Source organism: Crassostrea angulata, chromosome 4 (assembly GCF_025612915.1).
Source record: "Crassostrea angulata isolate pt1a10 chromosome 4, ASM2561291v2, whole genome shotgun sequence".
NCBI lineage: Eukaryota > Metazoa > Mollusca > Bivalvia > Ostreida > Ostreidae > Magallana > Magallana angulata.
Genome location: NC_069114.1, coordinates 38,097,316 through 38,120,428, shown reverse-complemented (window position 1 = coordinate 38,120,428; position 23,113 = coordinate 38,097,316). Strand labels below are relative to the sequence as shown.

Below are 23,113 nucleotides of genomic sequence, written 5' to 3'. Positions count from 1 at the left end.
ACACGAAATCAGGTAATTGTTCAGTTTGGGGTTTAAAAAAAAAAAACAAAAAAACTTTATTGAATATTGTGTAATATTGTAAACGCAATTTTGTAGGCGAAATCGTACATGAAAATAATACGAATGTGGATTTGTTTACAAAAAAAATTGTAAGTTTAACGCCTATTACATATATGTATTTACAGTATTTTGTCCATACTCCAATCTTGCATTTACGCTTTATCTATCTTTACATATTCTCTCTCTCTCTCTCTCTCTCTCTCTCTCTCTCTCTCTCTCTCTCTCTCTCTCTCTCTCTCTCTCTCTCTCTCTCTCTCTCTTAGTTTTCAAGTTTTCATCAACAAACAAAAAAGAAAAAGAAATAAAAAGAAGAAGCAAAAACGAGAAGGATATTCTTTATGAGCATTTATTAATCTCAACACTAAAAAAGTATGCAAACTTTAAAACAGATGCATAAGTATTATAAGTTTTAAAAAAGCAAACAGCATATGTTGATCTAAAAATGAATAATAATAATATCAGAGCTATGTAAACATATTACCTGTTCTACAGTAAAAGAATATGGGTAAAAAAAATCTACAAAATAATTAGAATATTTTTGCAAAAAATTGTCATTTTCACTTATATAATGTATATAGCTAAGAAGATAAGAATTTGAGATTTTGATATGCCAGGAAAATTCCCTTTCTCACTCCCCCTGGAGGAATTTCAGTCCCAACTGCTACATACTGACGACTTTTGTTAATTATGGCACATACTTTCATCTTCTGCAACAATTCGTGGGGACTCAGCGCATTTTTGCGATCCTAAAAAAAAAGCAGATGAAATTCAATTTCAATTTTTTTTCATTAATTTGTTTACATCCAAGTGCTTTTAATATCATTAAAATTTCAATCGATCACAAAAAACCCCTGGCAGTTTACAAATTGGTGATTCTTGAGGGTATAAAAGTGGCTTGATTTGCAGAAAAATACACAGTCCACGTTAGCTTGTTATGTACATGTATTTTTTTGTACTGATCGCTAACTTCATAGCCAGCACATGAAACATCAAAACATTACATTAGCCATAATCGCAACGAGATTCATCGAGATTGAAAAATGGTGACCGGAAGAGACGTCAGTAAATTTTTTTCCGTCACGACTAATCTTGTAAAATGTAAAAGCATTAGGTAAGCCCTAATCGCAGCGAGATTCGACGAGACTGAAAAATTTGACCGAAAGAAACGTAAGTCAAAAGTTTTCAGCCCCGACGAATCTTGCTGAGATTTTAGTCAGCCCGTGATCTCAAATAAATTTAGCTTACATAAAATGAACGACGCAAAAAACCATTTTTAAAGCTATTTCAGTTCTGTGGTTGATATTTAGTTTAACAATGCATTCGAAAGCAGTTTTAAAGAGTTGTCTAAGGAATGCGTTAGTTCATACGCAGAGGGGTCATTTTACTGGATCGCATACTTTTCGGTGTCTGAATTGCAATCGATTTTCCTAAGAAATAGTGGGGAAATACGTTGTGAATGTAATTATTTATATGCAATATACTGATAGACATTAAGAATATAATGTGCCCATTTTCCTCATTTTCTATGAATAATTAAAGAGAGATTCATATAGGATAAAGAAGTGAATAAAACAAAGTTCAAATGGGCTTGTCAGAATGAAGGTAGTGATCATTGCAGAAATAACAAGTTTTACTTTCATTCAATCCTTCTAGCTTCCTTCCTACCAGCATTTTAAAGCATTTCAAAATTTAAATACATTTGGTAGCTATTGAATTTATTGTTTATAATGCAACTTTCTGCCAGTCGTTACTCATGCAGATTTTAAGCGCAAGTCATTGTTATGTAGATAAAAAAAAGGAATGTGAAAATCAATGAAATACCTACCAATTTAAAGGATAATATGGGCATTTGATGCTTTATAGAATGCAAATAATAATTTAGGTTTAAAATCGTCAAAACGTAATTCAATCTTATACTCGATGTGTTAAAATGCCGCGATACAATACTTGCCTGATCTACCCTTTATCGATAATGTCAAATAGAATTTAATTAAAAAACAATTGCAATTTAAGAAGAGTTTATTCAGTGAAAATGTAAACTTCGATTTCTGTTCATCGAAACTTCACCAGTTAATTCTTTGTGGTAAACGTCGAATGCCAAAATAAACATCCAAACGTGATGATATTTTCACAAAATTCATAAAACCTATTTCTAATACATGTAAGTGTGAAGAGGTTTCTTTAAAAAAAACCCACCAAGCCAGGAACCTCAACTCTCATGGGGAATGATCGTGTTGATAAAATCACGTCAAATTTAATACTCTCTGGGGGGGGGGGGGGGTGGTATAAAAGCAAAATACTTGGTTTTTTCATACCTGTTTGTTTGCTACGAACAGGACCGGGATGTCTTTGGTGACTTCAAGACTGAGAAATTCTCTGAGGGCATCTGAATTCTCTTGTAACCGCGCATCATCGGCCGTTGAATCCGCCACCCAAACAATCACGTCAATGTCTTTGACAAATTCTTTCCAGTATTTCCTGCATAACTCCGACCCTCCCACTGCAAACAATCAGCTATATTTAGACTACAGTCATTGAAGTTTTGTTTCTTTTTATTCACGGAGAAGATGTTTACGCATTAAACACAACAACATCTCAATAATCAGAAAATGTATCAAGCTGTAAGTTACACATATTTTATTAATTCTTATTTATTCTTAAGGTTGTTTCCATGATAACAGTAATTGAATTCGATTAAAACCAGATATTATTTTTAAAAAGATCGACTGCTTTATTACCATCCCAGATGTCGAACAGAGTATCTCCAATGGTGACAGACTTGATGTTGAAGCCGACAGTAGGTCTAGGCATGGAGTTCTCTTTCTTGCCTTTCCCCAAGCACTCAACGAACGCGGTTTTTCCGCTCCCATCCAATCCCACCACAAGCACTCGTAACCGTGGGGGATTAGGGGCCGTCTGTGAAATGCAAAGAAAATGGGTGATAATTAGAGAGTAATTTATGTTGTGCATGTACATGTATAATTAGTATTTGTTGTTAACATTTCATTTCCGTTTCGCGTTTCTTGTACAAACAAATTTGCAGTAGCAAGCTTTAAAATTTTCTATAAAATTATCTAACATGTATATGTTCAATCATGCAGACCTCGATCCTGTAATTATTTGTCCTGGGTTGGGGAGGGAGGGGTTGCTTTTGTTGGGTTGAGTGATCAATGCCTATTTTTGCTGTTTTATTACATTTTCAACGGTGAAATATTGTTAATTACTAGTATCCATTGAATAAAAATGATGATATTGTTCTTCCACACTGTGAAAGTATAAATGAAAATGGTATTGGGTTACCGAGACAATAATTTAAGTTATTCATGCGCGATCTATTTATTATTGTATCTTCAACATTTAAATAATGAAATTATTCTAATAATTTTTATATATAAAAGTTATAAAGTTGTCTATATATGTTGTGATGATCACTTCGTATAATTTTCTTATGGACCTACATATGTATATTCACCTTGCAGTATTGTTTTGAATGGCCTCAACAGGAGACGGCTAATACGGGTAAACAAAAATCGGGGGAAATGCAATAAACAGAAAATTCACTGTTTTGTAGTTTTATGCGGAAGTTATTTTACTCATGGGACAGGTTATTTTTATATTTTCACTCGTACATGTACTCCGCACTTGTGAAAATATATTTATTAAAAAAAATAATCTTTTGAGATCACTCGTGAAGCAACTTTCGCATTTAACTACAACGCATTGAATATCCTCTATTTATGATATGAACCGAATAAGTCTGATTATTTGAAAGTGTCCAATGTCTGGACTCACTAAATTCTACCCTATGGATCCATGCAATCAATGTTTCGGTTATTAGCACCTATAATAACACTTCAAAGACTATATGAATGCATATACACCGATTTTGCAAGAATTAACATAGCTAATATAATGTAAATATCAAAATGTTTTTTGCGGATACTATACATGTATATCGCTTTATATAGCAAATACTACATGTATTTTTAAAAAAATCTACACAAGCCTTCTGTGATCTCTGCCTTGCAGATCTACATATTTAAAAAAAATGTGTTGATATCTTCAAACAATATTGGTCCACCAAAAACGAAATACTTCCATGCATAGGTCTGTACATGTATGTGTGCATAAACATCAAATGATCAAACTTACCGTGTTTTCGACGTTTTCAAAGTATTCATCAAACTGAACATAAGTAAGTCTGTTGTTCAACCATTTGAATAGTCTGTAGACTCCATATGCAAAAGCTGTGGTGACGACCCCAGACACGATAATGGAGCTTGGCCGTGTCTCCAATATGTATTTAACCCATGAATTTGATGAAGAATCCATCTCTATCTACATTGTTGACGTTCAAGATCAAGTTTAACGCAGATCATTGTCTTGGTATCTTAATCATTACAGCGTTTGAAAATTTATGCGTATAATCACCGAAAAATTGCCGTGAACCTTATAGAACTAGTTAAACATGACTATCCATAAAAAATATATTTTCTTTCCTTTGAACGCAGTGATTTAGATTGAAAATATTTTGTATTGTGGTAATGATGATTATTCATGTGATAGAACGGGTTCGCAGGTAATATACGGGTACGTAGATTATGTTCGAGTGTAGTATTCATTTTGAGGATTCCGGACAACACGAGAAAGTAGATTTTTTTAAATATCAGAATTAAAGATGTTGAACATATTAGAATGTAGCAAAGATGTTTATATCATGCACAATTTTAGTGTAACTGACAAGGTGCTTGTCAGGTAGACAAAACGTCGTGAAGTTTTGGCGATTGGTTTCAAATTGGTTTTGGCGAATGCATGCGGTATTTTGAAAGTAAAGGATATTTTTGATGACCGACTAGTTGTATCGGACGCCAATGTAAAAAATAATAAATATATAAGAAAAATTGTGTCAATGTTGTGTTTTATTCGAGATGGAAGTATATAAGAAGCGGTGAATTTGATTTAAAAAAAAACCCAAAGGATAGAGTCATGTACATGCATATTTATCGTGACATTAATCTTATATTTCTTATAGATCTATTTATATTTCTTATATATATAAAACAACAACCAACGACACGAACAATAAAGTAATTTTTAATTTATTAAAAATATTGTCAATTTTTCGGGACAACCCGTCCCTTCTTCAGGACAACAAAATAAGAACTACATAATTATGAAATGAGAAAAAGATCTACAAAACTACCACGTGAGAAAAACATCTTGAGTCTTTGTATTAAAGATCATAATTCTATGGGTCGTTACCATATGCCAGTGAAGGGCTTCAATTTTATACCTATGTTCGGCACTAACATGTAGGGCCATTGTACATGCAGGGATGGCTCTTTATCGTATGCCTGTCCCGATGCGGGATCCCGGTTGTTGTGGCATATTCCAAAATACCCACAACTTCCACTTCAAAGTGCCTAGAGCTTGGCGAAAGTACCATTGCTAAATATTTTATATTGACTAAAGTTTGTCGCTGTTGAGGAACCCTCAACCTACATGTACTTTTCAGAAAGGGATTCCTCTACCACTGAGCTACCGCAGAAAATAACTGTTCATGAATACAATGAATTGAACATTATATATCTAAGAACACAAGAGTTTTATATATTGATAAGCCTGGAAAATTCCTTTTCTAGCTCTCAGTCCTGGAGGGATTTCTGTGCCAACTGTTTTGTATTGACGACTATTGTTAATAATGTCTTTTGCTTTAATCTTTTGCAGCACTTCTTGAGGACTCAGTGCATTTTTGCAATCCTGTAAAAAATCGAGTTAGAATATGTACATGTAAGCAAAGTAGTGAAACAACTTATGGGAGTTGATTTTTTTTTATTTATTATATATGCAATTTCAATTTTAGGTATATCACAAGCATTTTGTGTATGTTTCTAAATCCAACTCTCATTTTTTCCAACAAAAATATTCTAATTTGCATAAATTTTAATAAAAAAAAACCTGATGTAAAACTGTAGAATTTTGCCCATTATTTTAGTACTTATAATGTGGCCCTCTTCAAGTGTTTTTTATATACTGATCACTTGCGGGTATTATAGGCTGATAGACCAAGAAAGCAATCTAATATTTTTTTTTCATTTAGAATAATCAAAATACGTCTTCCCACAGTTTTTCATCCTATCTTCGTCGTTTGCAGTGTATTATTGCCGTAGACTGTTTTATTTTTAGCCGATCTTCAATCTGTCAAGATTTTGATTCGTGCTTTAAGCTTTTTTCTTATCATAGTGAATAGATGTCGTTTGAACCCCGAAATATTTATAAATATAAAATATCGAATAACTAGGGAAAATGTGCTCCAATGCATCTTAAACTTAAGAGTTTTTATAGGCAACTGAGAGCAACCACAAACTTTTTTTTCGGGGGATGGGGTGGGGTTGGAGTTATACTAACAAGTGTGTGTTTGTGAAGTGGATTAGCTTTTCTTTTTTATTTTAATACCTGCTTGTTTGCCACGAACAGGACCGGGATATCTTTGGTGACTTCAAGACTAAGAATTCTCCTGTAAACGCGCCTAACTGGCTGTTGAATCCACCACCCAAACAATCACAAGGGTGTCTTGTTGGACATAATTTCCCCAGTCTTTCCTGACAGATTCCGACCCTGCCACTAGAAAAATTAGCCATGTTTAGGCTGTATTGTTGCTCTTTAAAGGAAGATAGAGCGTTATGGATAAGATGAATATACACTACAGTTTAAAGCTAAGAAAATATTAACACGATAAAAAGGAACTTGTAACATGTACATGTATGCAAGATGTTCTTCATAAGAAATAAAATTTAAACAATTACATACTCAAACATTGTTCAAAATAATCCGGCAATAGATTCAAAACTGTAAACTCACATGTTTCAAATGCATCTTAGGAATTCCACAAATATTCTTGAAATCATGAAATGCAAAAAATACTCTTTTTTACCGTCCCAGAAGTCGAATTGAGTGTTTCCAATAGTGACAATGGTCATTCTAAAGCAGGCAGTAGGTTCTGGTTTCACATTCCCTTTTTTGCCTTTCTCCATGCACTCCACGAACGCGGTTTTCCCGCTCCCATCTAATCCCACCACAAGCATACGCAGACTTGGTCGATTTGGATCGGTCTGTGGGATTAAAAAGTACAGAGCTTACATAGAATATTTGAACATCGACTTCACATTGTACTTACTGCAATATAAAGAAATACATACATTTAAAAAAAAATGCTTTTTCAGGTTTTAGCGAAAATTGTACAGTTCAAATAAAACATGCCACTGACCCCCTCCCTCCCCCCCTCCCCTGGCTAAGCAGTCACGAATTATTCAATTATTCAAATTGTTCACGAGTTATTTTTCTTTTCTCACAGGGTACCAAGAATTATACCACTTTGGTGGTAAATGAAAAATGACCAAGTTTGCTCTAATTAAGCAACTCCGGCCCCACTCCCACCCTCAATTCAATTCAATTTATTTTCACTCAAACCGTCAACATGACGGTACATGAGGTACACATATATATATATAAATATTTACAAATGTATGTATAGAGTCAGAGGTACATGTACAGTACAAATTAGAGAGAAAAAAAAAAATATGAGAAAAAAGTACAAATCTTCAAGGAGGACAGACTGATTCAAAAATTTCATTTATAAATAAACAGAGTTTTTTGAGTTTTTTAAGTTTTAAAGTAGACAATAACTCACAAAATTTAAAAGTGTTTGGTCTTACACAAAATCTAGGTTCCAAGTATTTTTGTCTAATACATGAAAGAGCATAACATTCTAATATAAAGTGCATTTCATCGGCTATTTGATTTTTATTACATAATGTGCAACATCTTTCATTAAGAGGAATGCCTAACCATCTACCAGTTTCTACAGGAAGTCGGTGATTCGACGTACGGAATTTAACAAGAATTTTTCGAAGTTTTGATGGCAGAATACTCAAATATTTTTCATATCCAAAAATAAATTTGAAAGTTCTATATATATGACCTTTTGAAGAATTTGCAATATCAGCCGACCATTTCTGCACAAACTGGTCTTTAAGCCTTTGCTTGACAGCATTTGTAATCCAATTAACATTTACAGTACATTGTTCATTCCAAATGTTTGAAAAACCACACTTATTAAAAATAGAATGTATACAATCAATCCATGGGTTTTTAGAAAAGTCATTATTATATTGATTCAATAAGTATTTGTAAAGTATATGAACAATTTTATTTTCTGGCCCGGTGAACAATTTTGCCCAGTATGAAACCATTCTAGTATATATATTAACAGATAACGGAAACCTTCCGGTTTCTCCATAAACCATGTATGATGGGGTACAGCTTTTTAAATTCAGTATATGTTTCAAAAATTTCAAATGAATACGTTCTATAGTTTCTATATTTTCAAAGCCCCATACTTCACATCCGTATAATAATACCGGCATTACTACTTTATCGAAAAGGTCTAACTGACACTCGACAGGTAAATTAAATTGCCTTATTTTCCTAATGACCCCATACATAGCCTTCTGTGCCTGTTCACAGAGATGTGTTTTTGCTTTTCTGAAAGACCCTGAACGTGAAAAAACAATTCCAAGGTATTTAAACTCTTTCACATTTTCAATTATTTCATTTCTAAAGTAAAATTCCCTTTTTATCATTGGACCTTTAGAAAATACCAATATTTTTGTCTTATTTATATTAACCGTTAACTTCCATTGCTCACAGTATAAATGAAACTCGTTCAGAGCATTTTGTAAATCATCAGGCGTTTCAGCAAGAATTACAGTGTCGTCAGCATAAAAAAGAATACATAGTTTAAAATACATAAACAGGTCATCCTCTAAAGGTTTGGTAACACTCTGTAACCCAATTATATTTTTATCAATCATGAACTTTTCTAAGTCATTAATATATAACGAAAATAAAAATGGCGACAAATTTTCACCTTGGCGTACTCCAACATTACAGCTGAAAAATTCGGAAGATAAGCCATTCATACTAATTTTTGACTTAACTTCCATGTACATGTTTTTGATATAATTAAAACATTTCCCATTTATTCCATTTTTGATTAACTTACTCCAAAGACCATTTCTCCAGACAGTGTCGAATGCCTGTTTAAAATCAACAAAAGCACAAAAAAGTTTTTTCTTCATGGACATAAGAGTATGGGATAAAAACTGTAGTGTCATTATATGGTCTAGAGTTGAATAGTTTTTTCTAAAACCTGCCTGGCTTTCGCTGATAACGTCAATCTCTGATGCATATATCTCTAATCTATTGCTTAATATACAAGTAAAAAGTTTTCCTAGGCAACTTAATAATGTAATCGGTCTATAGTTCTCAGGATGTGTTGGGTCGCCTTTGTTTTTATATATGGGTTTCACAATACCTACAAGCCATTCATCAGGAATAAAACCATTGTCAAAAATAATATTAAACAACTTGTTATATAAAGGTAGAAATAAAGAAACTGTTGCCGAAATGTGTTCATTAAGCACCTCATCATACCCAGCGGCTTTATTATTTTTGAGTTTCTTTACGGCTTCTAATATTTCTTCATCTCCTATGGTACTGTTAAGAATAGCATCAGACATTTCGATTTCAGCATTCGATAAAAAATCACTATATTCTATATTGGGTTCATCGTCATTTTCACAATCATTAATACCTCTTAAGTAATCAAAAATATTATTAATATCAACAGCACACTTATTCGATGATTTTGATGTATTTAAGATTTTCCAATATTCCTTGGAGTTTGTAGAGCGCAAGTTCTTAAGTTTTCTAGTTAAATCCGTTTTGTAACCTTTGATGCATTTATCTATTGTGTGCTTGTATTTTTTACTCATTTCTTTAAGGTTGTCTTTGTTTTCAGATGACTGACATTTTTTATGAATACGTTTAGCCAAATGAAAGTTCTTCCTTGCTGCTCTACATTCTCCATTGAACCATGGTTTCTTGTTCATTGTATTTGTATTATCCGACGAAAAGTTTTTATTATATTTTAAGCCAAATGTTATTCTAGCTGCTCCGGAAAAAACGTCACATAATTCTCTGGTAATATTGGTAATATGGCTTCGGCTAATGTTCTCGCCAAGCATTGACAAATCGTGTAATTTGTTATCAATAGATATTACAGCTGATCTATCGATATTGTTACAAAAGTCGTCCGCTTTACCTGGACACCATAATTTTACACTTGGGTGATTTTCACCTATACAATTGTGGGTTGGTTCCTTATTACAATATGAAAAAGAAAACGATATAGGATTGTGTACATCTGAATAAAAATTGCAAAAATCAGTGACATCAAAGTTCTGTAAAATTCTAAATACATTCGTAGTAGCTAGAACATAGTCCACAGTACTACTGTTTTTACAAGTTGTCCCGCCTATATTTTTATCGCTGCCAAATCGGCCATTAACAATGTAGACTTCATTATTTTTACAAAATTCAATTAACTTATATCCATAATTATTCACAATGGTATCTTGAACAATTCTCTTAAGCGGTATATTATAGCTTTCAAAGACCAATGCCCGTTCAACAATATCGGGTTGAAAAATATCTGTACATCCATTTAGATGCGCTAGAAAATCATCAGAAATAAAGAAATCATTCAAATGACCAACTCTGGCATTAAAGTCGCCCATAAGACAAAAACATTTAGATTCATTTGTAATATTAATTAACTCTTGTTCTATTTCTATAAAACAGTCGGGTGATGCATATCTACTACCTTCAGGCGGTATGTAAACAACGCCGCATAATAAGTCGTCAGTGGAGTTTAGTAACATTTTGTCTAATTTAAACCAAAACACATATTTACAGTCTGTGTTAATTATTTTCATATACTTAACAATGTTATCCCTGACCGCCAAGATGATTCCACCAGAGCGGGTATTTGTAAGTTTACGTCTGTTTTTCATGAAGGTTACATATCCTGGTATTTGAATATTATCACAGTCGTCGGTTTTGGTTTCAGTGAAACCTACCACATCATAATTCGTAATAAAGTCTGTGAATTCTTGATAATTTAACTTATTTTTTACACCACATACGTTTAAGGAAAGAAACTTAAGATCACTCGCCCTCAACTCAAGAATAATAATTACAAAGCACTCGTTAATGGGTTCGATAGCTTAGAGTCAACCGTGTCTATATACCATCTATCATGGTTGCACATCATCTTAAAAAAAAGAGAGTGCTCTTACTATAGACAGTATAAAATTTACTGTATACATGTCATAAATTCATCATTATCATATAATATCTCATAGGCATCCGTGTGATAAACCTTTGTTTTATCAAACAAACGGGAGATACTTGATCAAAAACTTTCGGTTCGAACTGGTATTTTTGATACATCCCCTCGCTTCAGTGACCTAGTTTTCAAAGATTTTCCTGTGTATTCCACTTCACTATTTCAAGTATAAAACTTGTTTTCAAATGGATTTTGTCGAAAATTTAATTTAAAAAAATGAGTGAAAACTCTCTCCGGACTATAAAATCAATCAGTTTTTTACTTATTAATTACTTCTGCATGAACAGCGTCCAAACGTTACTCGCCGACTGGAGAAGTCGTTTCACACCACGATTAACGGATTATAACAGAAACTTGTGTAAACCTCTCTAGATCCACGCCTCACCCTCCGCCCGGCATGTGCGTTCAGAGTTATACCGTTGGTGAAATTGAGATTTACCGCTGACAGCATTTGGTTGCCATCGGTGAACTATGGTAGCCAATGGTCACCGAGTGCTGCCATTTGTAGCAATATGTACCATGAACGATTTTTTGTCAAGTTCAAACAAATGGTAGCCTTTGGTTACACTTAGTTACCAATTGTAACCATCTGAACATATAAAACAGTTGAAAACAAAACAAAATACCTTTCCTCTGTGAAGCATGACTATTTCGCTTTAAAACAGCTTCATTGGGTGATTTATTATGCTTATTCCCAATCATATAAAGAAGTCTACAAAATGACTACCAATCTAGCTATCATTCAAAGTAAGTAAAGATTAATTGCAAAATTAATAATAAATATTAAATGCAAGCAAAAGTATATTAATTAGAACCAATTTTAACAGGAGCTTGTACTTTGGGTAGTTGTATCAAACAGCAATGTGACATAGGCCTGTCAATAATTTTTTTGTTGGCCACTCCGCCATGGATCTTTGAAATCAACAAGATTTGTCTGGCTTATATATAAATTCCTACACAATCTGGGGATATTTCACTCGATATAAGCATCATTTAACTTGGTTTGATGCAAGAAATAGTAACGTCCTATCGAAAGTCCAGGCTCGAATATCAAAATGGTTCTCTATCACATACTTTCTATTATAATATGTTTCTGGGTATAGAAGCGATTTTAGAAGCCTTCAGTTGTCTAAGATTGTCTTCAAAATATTCATTCAATAAGATATGCATATATTTTATTCTAAAGTCTTTATTTACATCAGTATCTAGAGGCATCTTATAACCCGCCATATTGAATTAGCATAATGACGTCACCCACCAAACCTGCTTAAGCTCTAGGCTGCTGGTAGAATTGGTGACCTCATTTGAAATTGAAAGGTCAACATTGGTAACCAATTGCTACCATTGGGGACCATTTGTAGACATTGGGGACCGAACTTGCCGTTGGTAACAATCTGGTGAACTATGAACTATGAACAATTTTGCCAATATAAAAAAGAATTTATTAAAGATTTTTTTTTACTTATTCCTATATAAGAATTTGGCCCCACTCTACTCACGAGAATAATAATTTGAACAAACTTGTATCTACTCTACCTAAAAAAAATTTCACACAGGTTTAAGCTTTTCTGGCAAATTGGTTTGTGAGAAGAAAATTGTAAAAGATTTTTCACTGTATATTCCTATGTAAAAATTGGATCAACCAGTATGGGCCCACCCTAACCCTGGGGATCATGATTTGGACGACCTTGAATCTATACTACCCGTAGAGCCTTCACAGAAGTTTTTCTGGGCAAATTGTTTTTGAGACGATTTTTGAAAAATACCAATAAATATTCAACAACTGAAAAAATTTCACCCCTCAAAAGAGGGTATGGTTTTTCATTTGAAAAAGCTTGAATCCCCTTCACCCAATAATGCTTTGTGTAAAAATTTAATGTTGAAACTGGCCGGCGGTTTTAAGAAGATGAAAATGTATAAGATTTATGACGACGGTCAACGGACAAATTTTGATCAGAAAAGCTCATAAAAACACCTTATTTCTTTTATCATGATATATCATTTACAAGAAAACGCGAACTAACTTGTGTTTGTGTTTGTGTGTGCGCGCTACGCGCGTGCGTGCGTGTACACCCACGCACGCATGCACATACACAGTATGGTTTTGCATTACTCTTGGGAGACTCGTTGAAAAAAAGGTTAAATCTTATAGTCAATTTCTCTCTCTCTCCCTCTTTAGAGAGAGAGAGAGAGAGAGAGAGAGAGAGAGAGAGAGAGAGAGAGAACAAAACAAAAAGACTATAATCTCTTAATGAGGCTTTTATTAACTTCAACGTTAAAACATTTTGCAATAAAAAAAAAAAATAATAATATGACTTTGTTCTGGGTTTTTTTATAAGTAAAAATCACAAATTCTTACTTTAATATAATAAGTAAAAAATTAAACTTCTACAATCTAATATTACAGAATAGGATAATTGTTTATGGATTATACATGAAGAGTGATTGTGGTTTTATGCCCTGTTCAAGTTTATGGACAAATAACAGTTGCTAGTGAAAGGCCTCAAGTTCGGCACTTGGGGCCATTAAGCAAGGGGTACTCTTTATCGTGCCGACGCCTGACGTGGCCTTGCGCCCAGGAATTTAAGGTATTATCCGAAAGACTCACAATTTTCCTTTCAAAGCACCGAGCGCTTGCTACGTATGGTTTGTCGCGACCGAGGTACGACTCCTCTACCTACCAATCAGAAGGCAAGTCTTTTCCTCTGGGCTACCACAAAAAATTACTATTTTAATTTAAACTAACATACATGTATAAATGAATATTACATATAGATCTAGGAAGACAAGAGTTTTATATATTGATATGCCTGATATATTCCCTTTCTAACTCCCCCTGGTGGAATTTCTGTCCCAACTGCTACATATTGACGACTTTTTCTAATTATGGCATCTGCTTTTATCTTCAGCAGCACTCCATGGGGACTCAGTGCATTTTTGCAATCCTGGAAAAAAAGCTATAGATGCATTTGAAATTTCACTGCAATTAGTGTTTTCCACGCAAATACATAATTATATTTGTTTTGAAAGCAAATATATAATCATATAGTAGTGAAACAACTTTTGGGATTTTATTTTTTGATCGATTATATAACCACCGAGCATTGGTGGTACTATACGAATAATTCTAATGATAATCTGAGGTATACCTTTAGTACTTGTATATTATCATTATATTAAATACATATCCTGCATATCAGAAAAAAATTAAGGGGGTCGACTTTGGTTATCATTGCGTATATGCTTTTGTGGATTCCTGTATAATACCACGTGTATTTACACCGTTATAGAAATTGTTTTGATACCGTTTATGAAGATATCATAATTCAAGTAATTTTCGATAGAAAGTAATGGATGCACTTTACTTACTTTTTAAACAATTACCTTGAATTTGCACAACTGACCCTAGTCAAGGTCAATACACATCCTCAGGTCATAAGCAATCTTTATGTGAAGTAAGAACTTCCAATTTTTATCCATAAAATAGATACGGATTGGACACGAATTAGGCACTTTTCCCTCCAGTGACCTTGAATTTGCCCAAACGACCATGGAAAAAATTATGACACACCCTTTGGTCATAAGCAATTTTTGTGGAACTTTCAATATTTCTCCAAAAGAAAGATACAGAACGGACACGAATTCTGCACAGACGAACAGACGGACGGATGGACAGGGTGATCCCTATTTATTCCAACCAAACTTTATTTGTGCGTGTGGGGGGGGGGGGGAGAGGGGGAGGTTATAAAGAGCAAAAAATGGTGCATTTTGATATCTTGAAATAACCCGTTTCTACATATTTTATTAGAAAACGATCGTACTACATGTAATTACATATTCCAAAATTGAGGAAAATGTTCATCATAGTAGTGTGAAAAGTAAATATACCCGTCTTTTGGTATGACCCCAAAATGAACCAGATGGTAGATTTTCAATAAATTTCGCAGGTACGATAAAGTTGGTTATATGTTTAACATGGTTAAAAATAAAAAAAAGTTTTACTCTTGTAGTTTTTATGCCGCTTTCAAAGTCCTAACAGCAATTAATCTTTTGTTTTGCCTTTATTCAAGCGAATTATAATTTTATTCGAAAATCAACCTCAATAAATATTTTCCCTTGACATAGTTTTATGTCCGGGGTGAATCAGTTTTCCTTGTTTATACCTGCTTGTTTGCAAGGAACAGGACTGGTATGTTTCTGGTGACTTTAAGCCTAAGAAAATCTCTCAAGGCTTCTGAATTCTCTTGAAACCTCGCCTCATTGGCTGATCAATCTACCACCCAGACAATAACTCTGATATCTCTAACAAATTCTTTCCAGTCTTTCCTAACAGATTCCGAACCTGAAACTAGAATAAAAATTCAACCATATTTAGATTTTTGATTAGTCACTCTTAAAAGTAGCGTTTCATGGAGAAGATGAATATATACACAAACATAAACTAAAGCTTATAATAAGAAAATTTAACAAGATATCAAAAGGGATTTATAGGATGTCCATGCAAGGTGTTTCGAAATTCCTACCCTTCAAAAATCTAAATTACCGGGTAAAAAAATAACACACCTCAATATTGATCACAATAATCAATAGATTGAAAACTATAAACGCATAATATTTTATATTTTCACCCCATATTAGGAATTAATGAATGATATATTTTGATTGAAAAAGAGATTCTTTTTTACCATCCCATATGTCGAACATAATGTCTCCAATGGTGACAAACTTCATGCTGAAGCAGTCAGTAGGTTCGGATTTCAAAATCTCCTTCTTGCCTTTTTCCAGACACTCCACGAACGCGGTTTTTCCGCTCTGATCTAGTCCCACCACAAGCACCCGTAACCGTGGAGGATCGAGAGCGGTCTGTGGGATAAAAAAAACCAAACTACATTGAATATTTCCTCAACTTTCACAATGTACTTGTTGCACGGTGATACATGCATAACACAGTCATGAACACTTTTCATCTTAAAAGGCGTTACTATTTACAGGGTTACATTCGCCATACCACACAGGCAAACGGCTTCGCTCATGCAGATTTTGTGTTAAAAGAGATATAATTTGAGACATTGGATTTCGCCCGGTGATAATGAGTACGAAAGGGGCGAAAATTAAACTGGAGCGAATATTTCCTTGCATACTTTAATTTTGCTTCCGTTTTCTTTTCTCTGCTCTACGAGAACAGGCCTTTTTAACTTTTTAAAATCAAGTAACATTATTGCTAGTTTGCATTTTAGATAGTGAAAAATTCGGATTGGCAGCTGCAAATCTGTAGCTCTATGGTAAAGATCGTGTTGACAGGCCATAAAGCTACTGTAACAGTTCTCCCCCCCCCCCAAAAAAAACCGTGCAATTTACGGTTAAACTAGTTTTAACCTTTTATACTAGTTTTTGTACGCCGTAAATTGCACGTTATTTGTATGGGAGGAAAGTTTGTCAACTTGAATTTTCCCGTGGAGCTAAGTTTTAACATACATGTATTCGAGTACATGTCACCGATCTATACACACTCACCTTTGGAAGAGACAATCATTTTTAATAACAAGTTGTCTTTCTTTTATTAGGGTCGGGTTAGTGATTTAGGTTGAATACATTATAAATTCGTATATTAAATTTTCATTTTTAAGCAAGTAGTTGCTGCTCATCGTTTTTGGAAGTGTGTTAACAAGTGATTGTGGAGGTCGGGGTGAGGGACAATGAAACCTAAAGAAAATCAAACAAACAAACACATTTAATAAAATCTTTACCTCTCGAAATCTTAATCAGTGTGTTTGTGTGTTGGGAGAGGGATATGGGGTGGGTGGGGCGCCGCACGTATCACGTATCTTGAATATTGTATGGTAGATAGTCAAACATAATTTTAGTATATGCTATAGAAATGCTATAATTTAAATTAAAATTTCGATTTCCGAAATTCACAAAGATTCCATCGGGTACAATTGCAAAATTTGCAACACCGGCTTTTATATATGGTATATCTACAATGAGTTTATTATTTCTAAACTGGAGGACACCCCCGCCCCCTTCAACACATCGCACACGCATTCTACCTTTGTTCTTAATATGTCATTATACATGTACAAATATTCATAAACTATATTGATCAACATATATCAGAAATTCTTTCACCCTTTCATCCACAAGTCGGTTTGTACAAAAACTTAAAACTTACTGAGTTTTCAATGTTTTCAAAGTACTCATATGGATCCATTTGAGAATAAAGGAGCCTATTGCTAACCCATTTAAAAAGTCTGAAGATTAAATATGCAAATATTGTGGTGACGACTCCAGACACGATTATGGGGTTTTGTCGTTTCTCCAAGAGGTATCTAACTGAAGAATCCATCTCTAACTACATTGTTGACGTTCAAGATCAACAATTACGCAGATCATTGTTGTGGTGTCTTAATCATTACAGCGTTTTGAAAATATGGCATGGCTCACCACTAGCTGCAGGTCTGTAGCTCCCGGCCTGAAAAAAGTCGGACGGAAGTCCAAGGTCCCGGTCTAATAAAATTCGGATGGTCGTACATCCGAATTTTTTTCAGACTGAGAGCTACCATCCTGCAGCTAGGGTCACCACCAAAAAGCATAAATCTAACCTTACAGAATTGATTTTACAAATTATAATGGATCGATATTTAAGTTAATTTGATAATAAATATTTGGCGAATAGTTGATAAAAATGTTAATAAATATATTAACTAATTAACTATGCTCTTTCTGTTTGAAAGAGTTTAGAGGAAAGAAGAAGTTCAGCTTTATCGTAATTTCTTTTGGTATCATCATGCAGGCACGTAGCATCATGGGGGGCCAGGGGGGGCCTGGCCCCACCAGTTTTTCTCGCAGCAGCAAATGATTTGGAGGGAAAACAATTTTGGTAGGGAAGAATTTTTTTTTTGAGCTGAGTCTACCCCCCCCCCCCCCCCCCCCCCACGGATTAGGATTTTGAAGATTTTTGGAAAACTTGTCAAGATTTTTTGGATGGGTCTGGCCCCCCACTTTCAAAAACGATGCTACGTGCCTGTCATGGAATAAAACTATTTGACCAATGGCTTAGCCTATATATACGCAAATCAGTTATCTTTTATCCGATATTCATTAAACCAATAAATCATGTTGTGCATTATGTTGTTCACCGACAAGCTATATATCAGCATGATCAGATTAATAAATGTTTGGGGAGGGGTTGGGTAAAGGCGTTCCGAGGGATAATGTTGGTTGCGGGGGGGGGGGGGGGGGGGTGGGGTGTTTAAAACCACACCGACCCCCTCTAGATCCGCGCATGTTACATAGCATAACCCTACATAAGGACGCGTGCGTGCTTCAACGAACATCAGTATCAAGAGCGACATGTTTACTCGTCGCTTGGCCTTGCATGCTTTCAGACACGGATGCGGTATAGCCCCAGCTTGTCTTGGTTTTTCCGCCCACAATCGGGCTCTCCGACTTCTAAATTACATGTCACATCAGAGCAGATCAGCATTTTGCAATGTCCAAATTAATATGAAATAAACGTAATTATAAGTTTAGTATAAAAGGTTTACGCCATATTGAGTGTTAAAAAAAGTTATTTCGATAAAAAAAAATACCAAACCCTTTCATGAAATCACATTACTCTATATACTTAAAGGTATTCTAATGTATGAAAATGACATTTTTAAAAGCAAATTGTAAAGGAGACTGGTTGAGCAACAAATTACCCAAAAGATTCGCATTTAGAATTTTAACACGAGTTTTCTAACCATGAATTATCGTAAATAGAAATAAATTATAAAATTGAATTCGAATACTAATCTGATCAATATTAGATTCACGATCCGCTCCTTTATTTTTTTTGTCGTTATAGTCGTTTCCCATTATTTATTTTAAAATGAAGAATGTCTTGAAAATTATGCTTGTAAAGAATATATTGTCCCTTCTTCGCTAAAGTATGTTTATCTTTTGCAATCACATAATCAGGATTTTATTTTAACTGCAAATGTGTGTGTGTGTGTGTGTGTGTGTGTGTGTGTGTGTGTGTGTCGGGAGGGTAGGGGGGGGGGGGGTAAACGAACACCACTGAATCGTTGATTCTAAAATATTCTGTATATACAGGTATGCATTTGGTATCAGTTTTTCCCAACACGACACTTTTTACTGTATCGAACTTCGGTGTTAAAAAAATATGCTATAAAAAATATGAATATATATAAACAAACTATACAATCAAGATTCGACGACACTTTGATTTACTTTTAATTCTGTGACTCATTATATAACAAATGTAATGGCCTGTCTGGTTGTCAACCTATAGCGGAGATATGGCGGCGTGGTGTTGGGTCTGCGCTGTACAGACCTGATACTGCGCAGGGCAGAGAGTGAGCGGCACGTTTACTGCCATCTAGCCATCTGGCGGGGGGTGCCCTATACAGGCAGCCATACCTCACCGTCTGAACGTCTCCCGACGAAAAGAAATATTTACAACTTGTCCGACCTTCGCTTGTAGTCGGCTGTTAACAAATTATATCTTTCGTTCCATTATTAGAGATGTATAAATAAATGTGCGAGATGGTATGTATTCATGTACGTATGTGTATATACACATTAAAAACACAATTTAGCTCTGTAAAAATGTGAGTACGATTCAGAGAAAAGAGGGAGGTGCGGAATTACTTCCTTAAAGTGGTCAGAGGATGATGATGAAATTTTAAGGGGATTTTTTTCTCTGTGTATATTTCATAAGAGTTGGGTGCTTCAGCATTTTTACTTTTTATGGGGTAAACCTTACAAAAATGTGTCAATAATCCCTTTCATTTGAAGTGCACATTCAGCGTGGTTTGAGTAGATTTTGAGTACGTGACAACGAGTTTAAGATAAACCAATTAGGAACACCACAATATAAGGTAGATCACTCAGCGAAATTCAACACCCGTTCCACAGAGAATGACAACTCGGAGCATCTAGAACAAACACTTACAACAATTTAACGAATAAAAATGACAGACACTTATGATATAAATTTTGGGCTTACTTTCATTCAGGGAAAGTACTTATGTGAAGGAAAAGAGAGAAATACAGAAAGGAAGGAGAAAAAAATCATAAACAGTCATTAACTCGCGGAGGATTCAGTTTACGGACAAAGTCCAAAGTTGATAAAGCACATCGCCAAAACGTCTTAAACGACCTCGTGATTTTCAGCAATCACGTGCTATTTTTTTTGTAGATGAATTATCATATTTAAGCGACGTATTTTCAAAGTTTGGCCAATATGATATTTAATGCTTTGGAAAGAAAAGATTTGAAGCAAACACATAAAAATACAAAAATGAATGAAAATAAATAAATAAATAAATGATTAAATAAATAAATAAATCCGATGACCGATCATCTCTTTATTCCTCGGTCACTAATCAAATCTGTTAAGTTTATTGCAATTAATTTTCAGAAATCTGGAATCAATGATTTTAAACTACATGTATATGCAATGACCAATATGTGTAAAACAATATGACCATATATTTTTTTATTGTAAAAATGTAAATCTATATTCTAGTGATAGAAAAAAATATATACATGTAGACACAATTTAAATCAATATCTGCTATTCACAATTTGAGAAAACTGTTTAATCAAATTCAATATTATAGCATTGTCACAAATTGATTCCTATACATAAAGTAAATTAAACATGTCCAACTGTTTAGGAATTTTTCATAAAATTAATCATTAAGGTTTCAAAAACACAAAATGATTACTATAGCACCGTATTGCAGACAAAAAAAGATCATACTGCATTGATGATTGCAATTCAAAATCATTTTAAAGTGCAAAGCATAGCACAATGCGTATAAAGACAAGTCTGAAACATTTACAATATGATATAATATAATGCATTTTTGTATTAATAAAGTATTCATAAATATATCGTACATAAAAAATCAACAATTGTTGTTTTTAATTGTAATCTACAACCTCTGCATTCTGTGCGGCAGTTTTTGACAACGCGCATGAGCATTATATATCAATAATGACATTCAGAAAAAAGATACTACCCGGTATTTTTTAAGGAGTAATCAAAGCAATTTGTTTTTGTGCTTATAACATCGGAAATCGACTTATCTTTCTCAAGTACATTTACAATTGAGTCTCAAGAAAATACTTATTGAGACAACTTTCAGTTTCATATCCGGGTTTTGTGGTTTACAATTAATCAGGTTTATTTATTTCATTTTTTTAAATTGAGTGTCAATTCCGCCAAGAGGAGAGAGAGAGAGAGAGAGAGAGAGAGAGAGAGAGAGAGAGAGAGAGAGAGAGAGAGAGAGAGAGAGAGAAACAAAAATAATAAATGAATAAACTCATAACTAAAATTGATGACTGTTTAAACGATTAATAAAGGTTCACATTATATTTTTCAATCCGAAAAAAACCCAGACACTTTTAAAGGCCTGCATTCATTTGCATTTATATTTCTTGTATGCAGAAAGCGTGCGCTGAATTTTCTCAGCAATTTTAATTGTACGTATGAAGCATATTGCGTCTCACAGATTCCGCCCATTACAACGACATTTATTTATTTGAGATATATATGTATATATATTTCTGCTGAGAGCCCCCCCCCCCAATTTAGTGGTCACCATTCATCTGCTGAGAATGTAAACGTGGGAGTGAGTACTAATGGCGGTCCCGCAAACTTCCGTCCTCCATGCAGCGACGGGAATATTTATAATATGACGTATCCGGCTCACGGCCAGTCATATCCTAATGACTCGGGGACCAAGACAATGAAACCCGTTTTCTCCAAGTTTCAGAAAACACAGAAATCAGTAAATGAACGCGATAAAGAAAAAAAAGAAAATACCAAGTCTTAAATTTTCCCCTCTTTTTTTTTTATTTATAAGCATTCTTTTCACCGGAAAAATCTTTGTTATGCATTTAGTTAAAAAAAAGTTGATTCACGTGTCCACTGGTCATTTAGACTGACAAGTGCAATTTCATTTATAATTGATTCATATCTTTAAACTGTGAAGAATTAGACATGTTATACTCTATTGGTAATTACAAAATGCTTTGCGTTTATTTGTATTTCAAACATAGGTTTCTCGTCATGTGATAAATTATTTAAGATTTGTATGTAATATATGAGTGTAATATATATTAATACGTATCAAGTATATAAAAATACAAGCTAAGTATGCAAATGTTTGTCTATCTCCTTTCAAACTCTTTCCTTCTTGTGTATGTTAATTGTGCATCGTGTTAATTGTATAATCATCTTGTTGCCTCTTAGGGCCCTTAATTGGTCAATAAATTGAATCGACTTGAATTAATTGTAGTGTAATTTATACTTTAAGATTCATATGTCTATAGTGATTGCATATTGCAGAAATACAGTAATCAATGATAAACGAATAAATGATCTACGAATGTTTTGATGGTCAGAAGATTAAATGCATGTAAGAGCATGGATATCTTCCTGATTTCATTCAAGATCAAATTTACTTCCCAAATAAAGATTTTAGAAAATTGATAGAAAAATAAAGGGGAAGTAGTTGTGGGCATAATAAACAAAACACGATTCGTAGTAATACGTCATTGTTTACAGCTGTTCTATTTTTAGAGGATGTGTCCCTTGATACAATGTGGGTTTGTTTCTTTGACAATGGTCCTCCAAGTCCCTAGAGGGGGCACTCGATGTTAAGATCGCGCCATCTTATCTGAAGTAATTTTATCAACGAAATAAAACCATCCACTACCAGCGCTTAATTGCTTTCTAATTGATTGAAGTATAGCTGTCGTATAAGAAACAACCTGGTTGCAAGA

At 34.0% G+C, this 23,113-nt stretch overlaps 2 protein-coding genes and 1 pseudogene across 2 annotated transcripts; all 3 read right to left on the bottom strand.

Annotated features, from left to right (window-relative positions):
* Window positions 1–392: 392 nt before the first annotated feature.
* Window positions 393–4,445, bottom strand: LOC128181098 (ADP-ribosylation factor-like protein 3). Its single transcript, XM_052849368.1, has 4 exons — window positions 4,213–4,445; window positions 2,799–2,976; window positions 2,376–2,560; window positions 393–806 (listed from the first exon to the last, which is right to left on the bottom strand). The coding sequence occupies exons 1-4, from the start codon at window positions 4,390–4,392 to the stop codon at window positions 639–641; spliced, it is 711 nt and encodes a 236-aa protein (XP_052705328.1). The 5' UTR covers window positions 4,393–4,445; the 3' UTR covers window positions 393–638.
* Window positions 4,446–5,111: 666 nt separating this feature from the next.
* Window positions 5,112–9,641, bottom strand: LOC128182258 (uncharacterized). Its single transcript, XM_052850849.1, is given in 6 exon segments — window positions 5,112–5,820; window positions 6,517–6,571; window positions 6,573–6,684; window positions 6,995–7,195; window positions 9,125–9,158; window positions 9,546–9,641. Coding segments are annotated over 6 exon segments (669 nt in total). The 3' UTR covers window positions 5,112–5,649.
* A 3,914-nt stretch (window positions 9,642–13,555) lies between these two features.
* LOC128179946 (ADP-ribosylation factor-like protein 3) overlaps window positions 13,556–23,113 on the bottom strand; it is a 23,977-nt pseudogene continuing 14,419 nt past the window's right edge.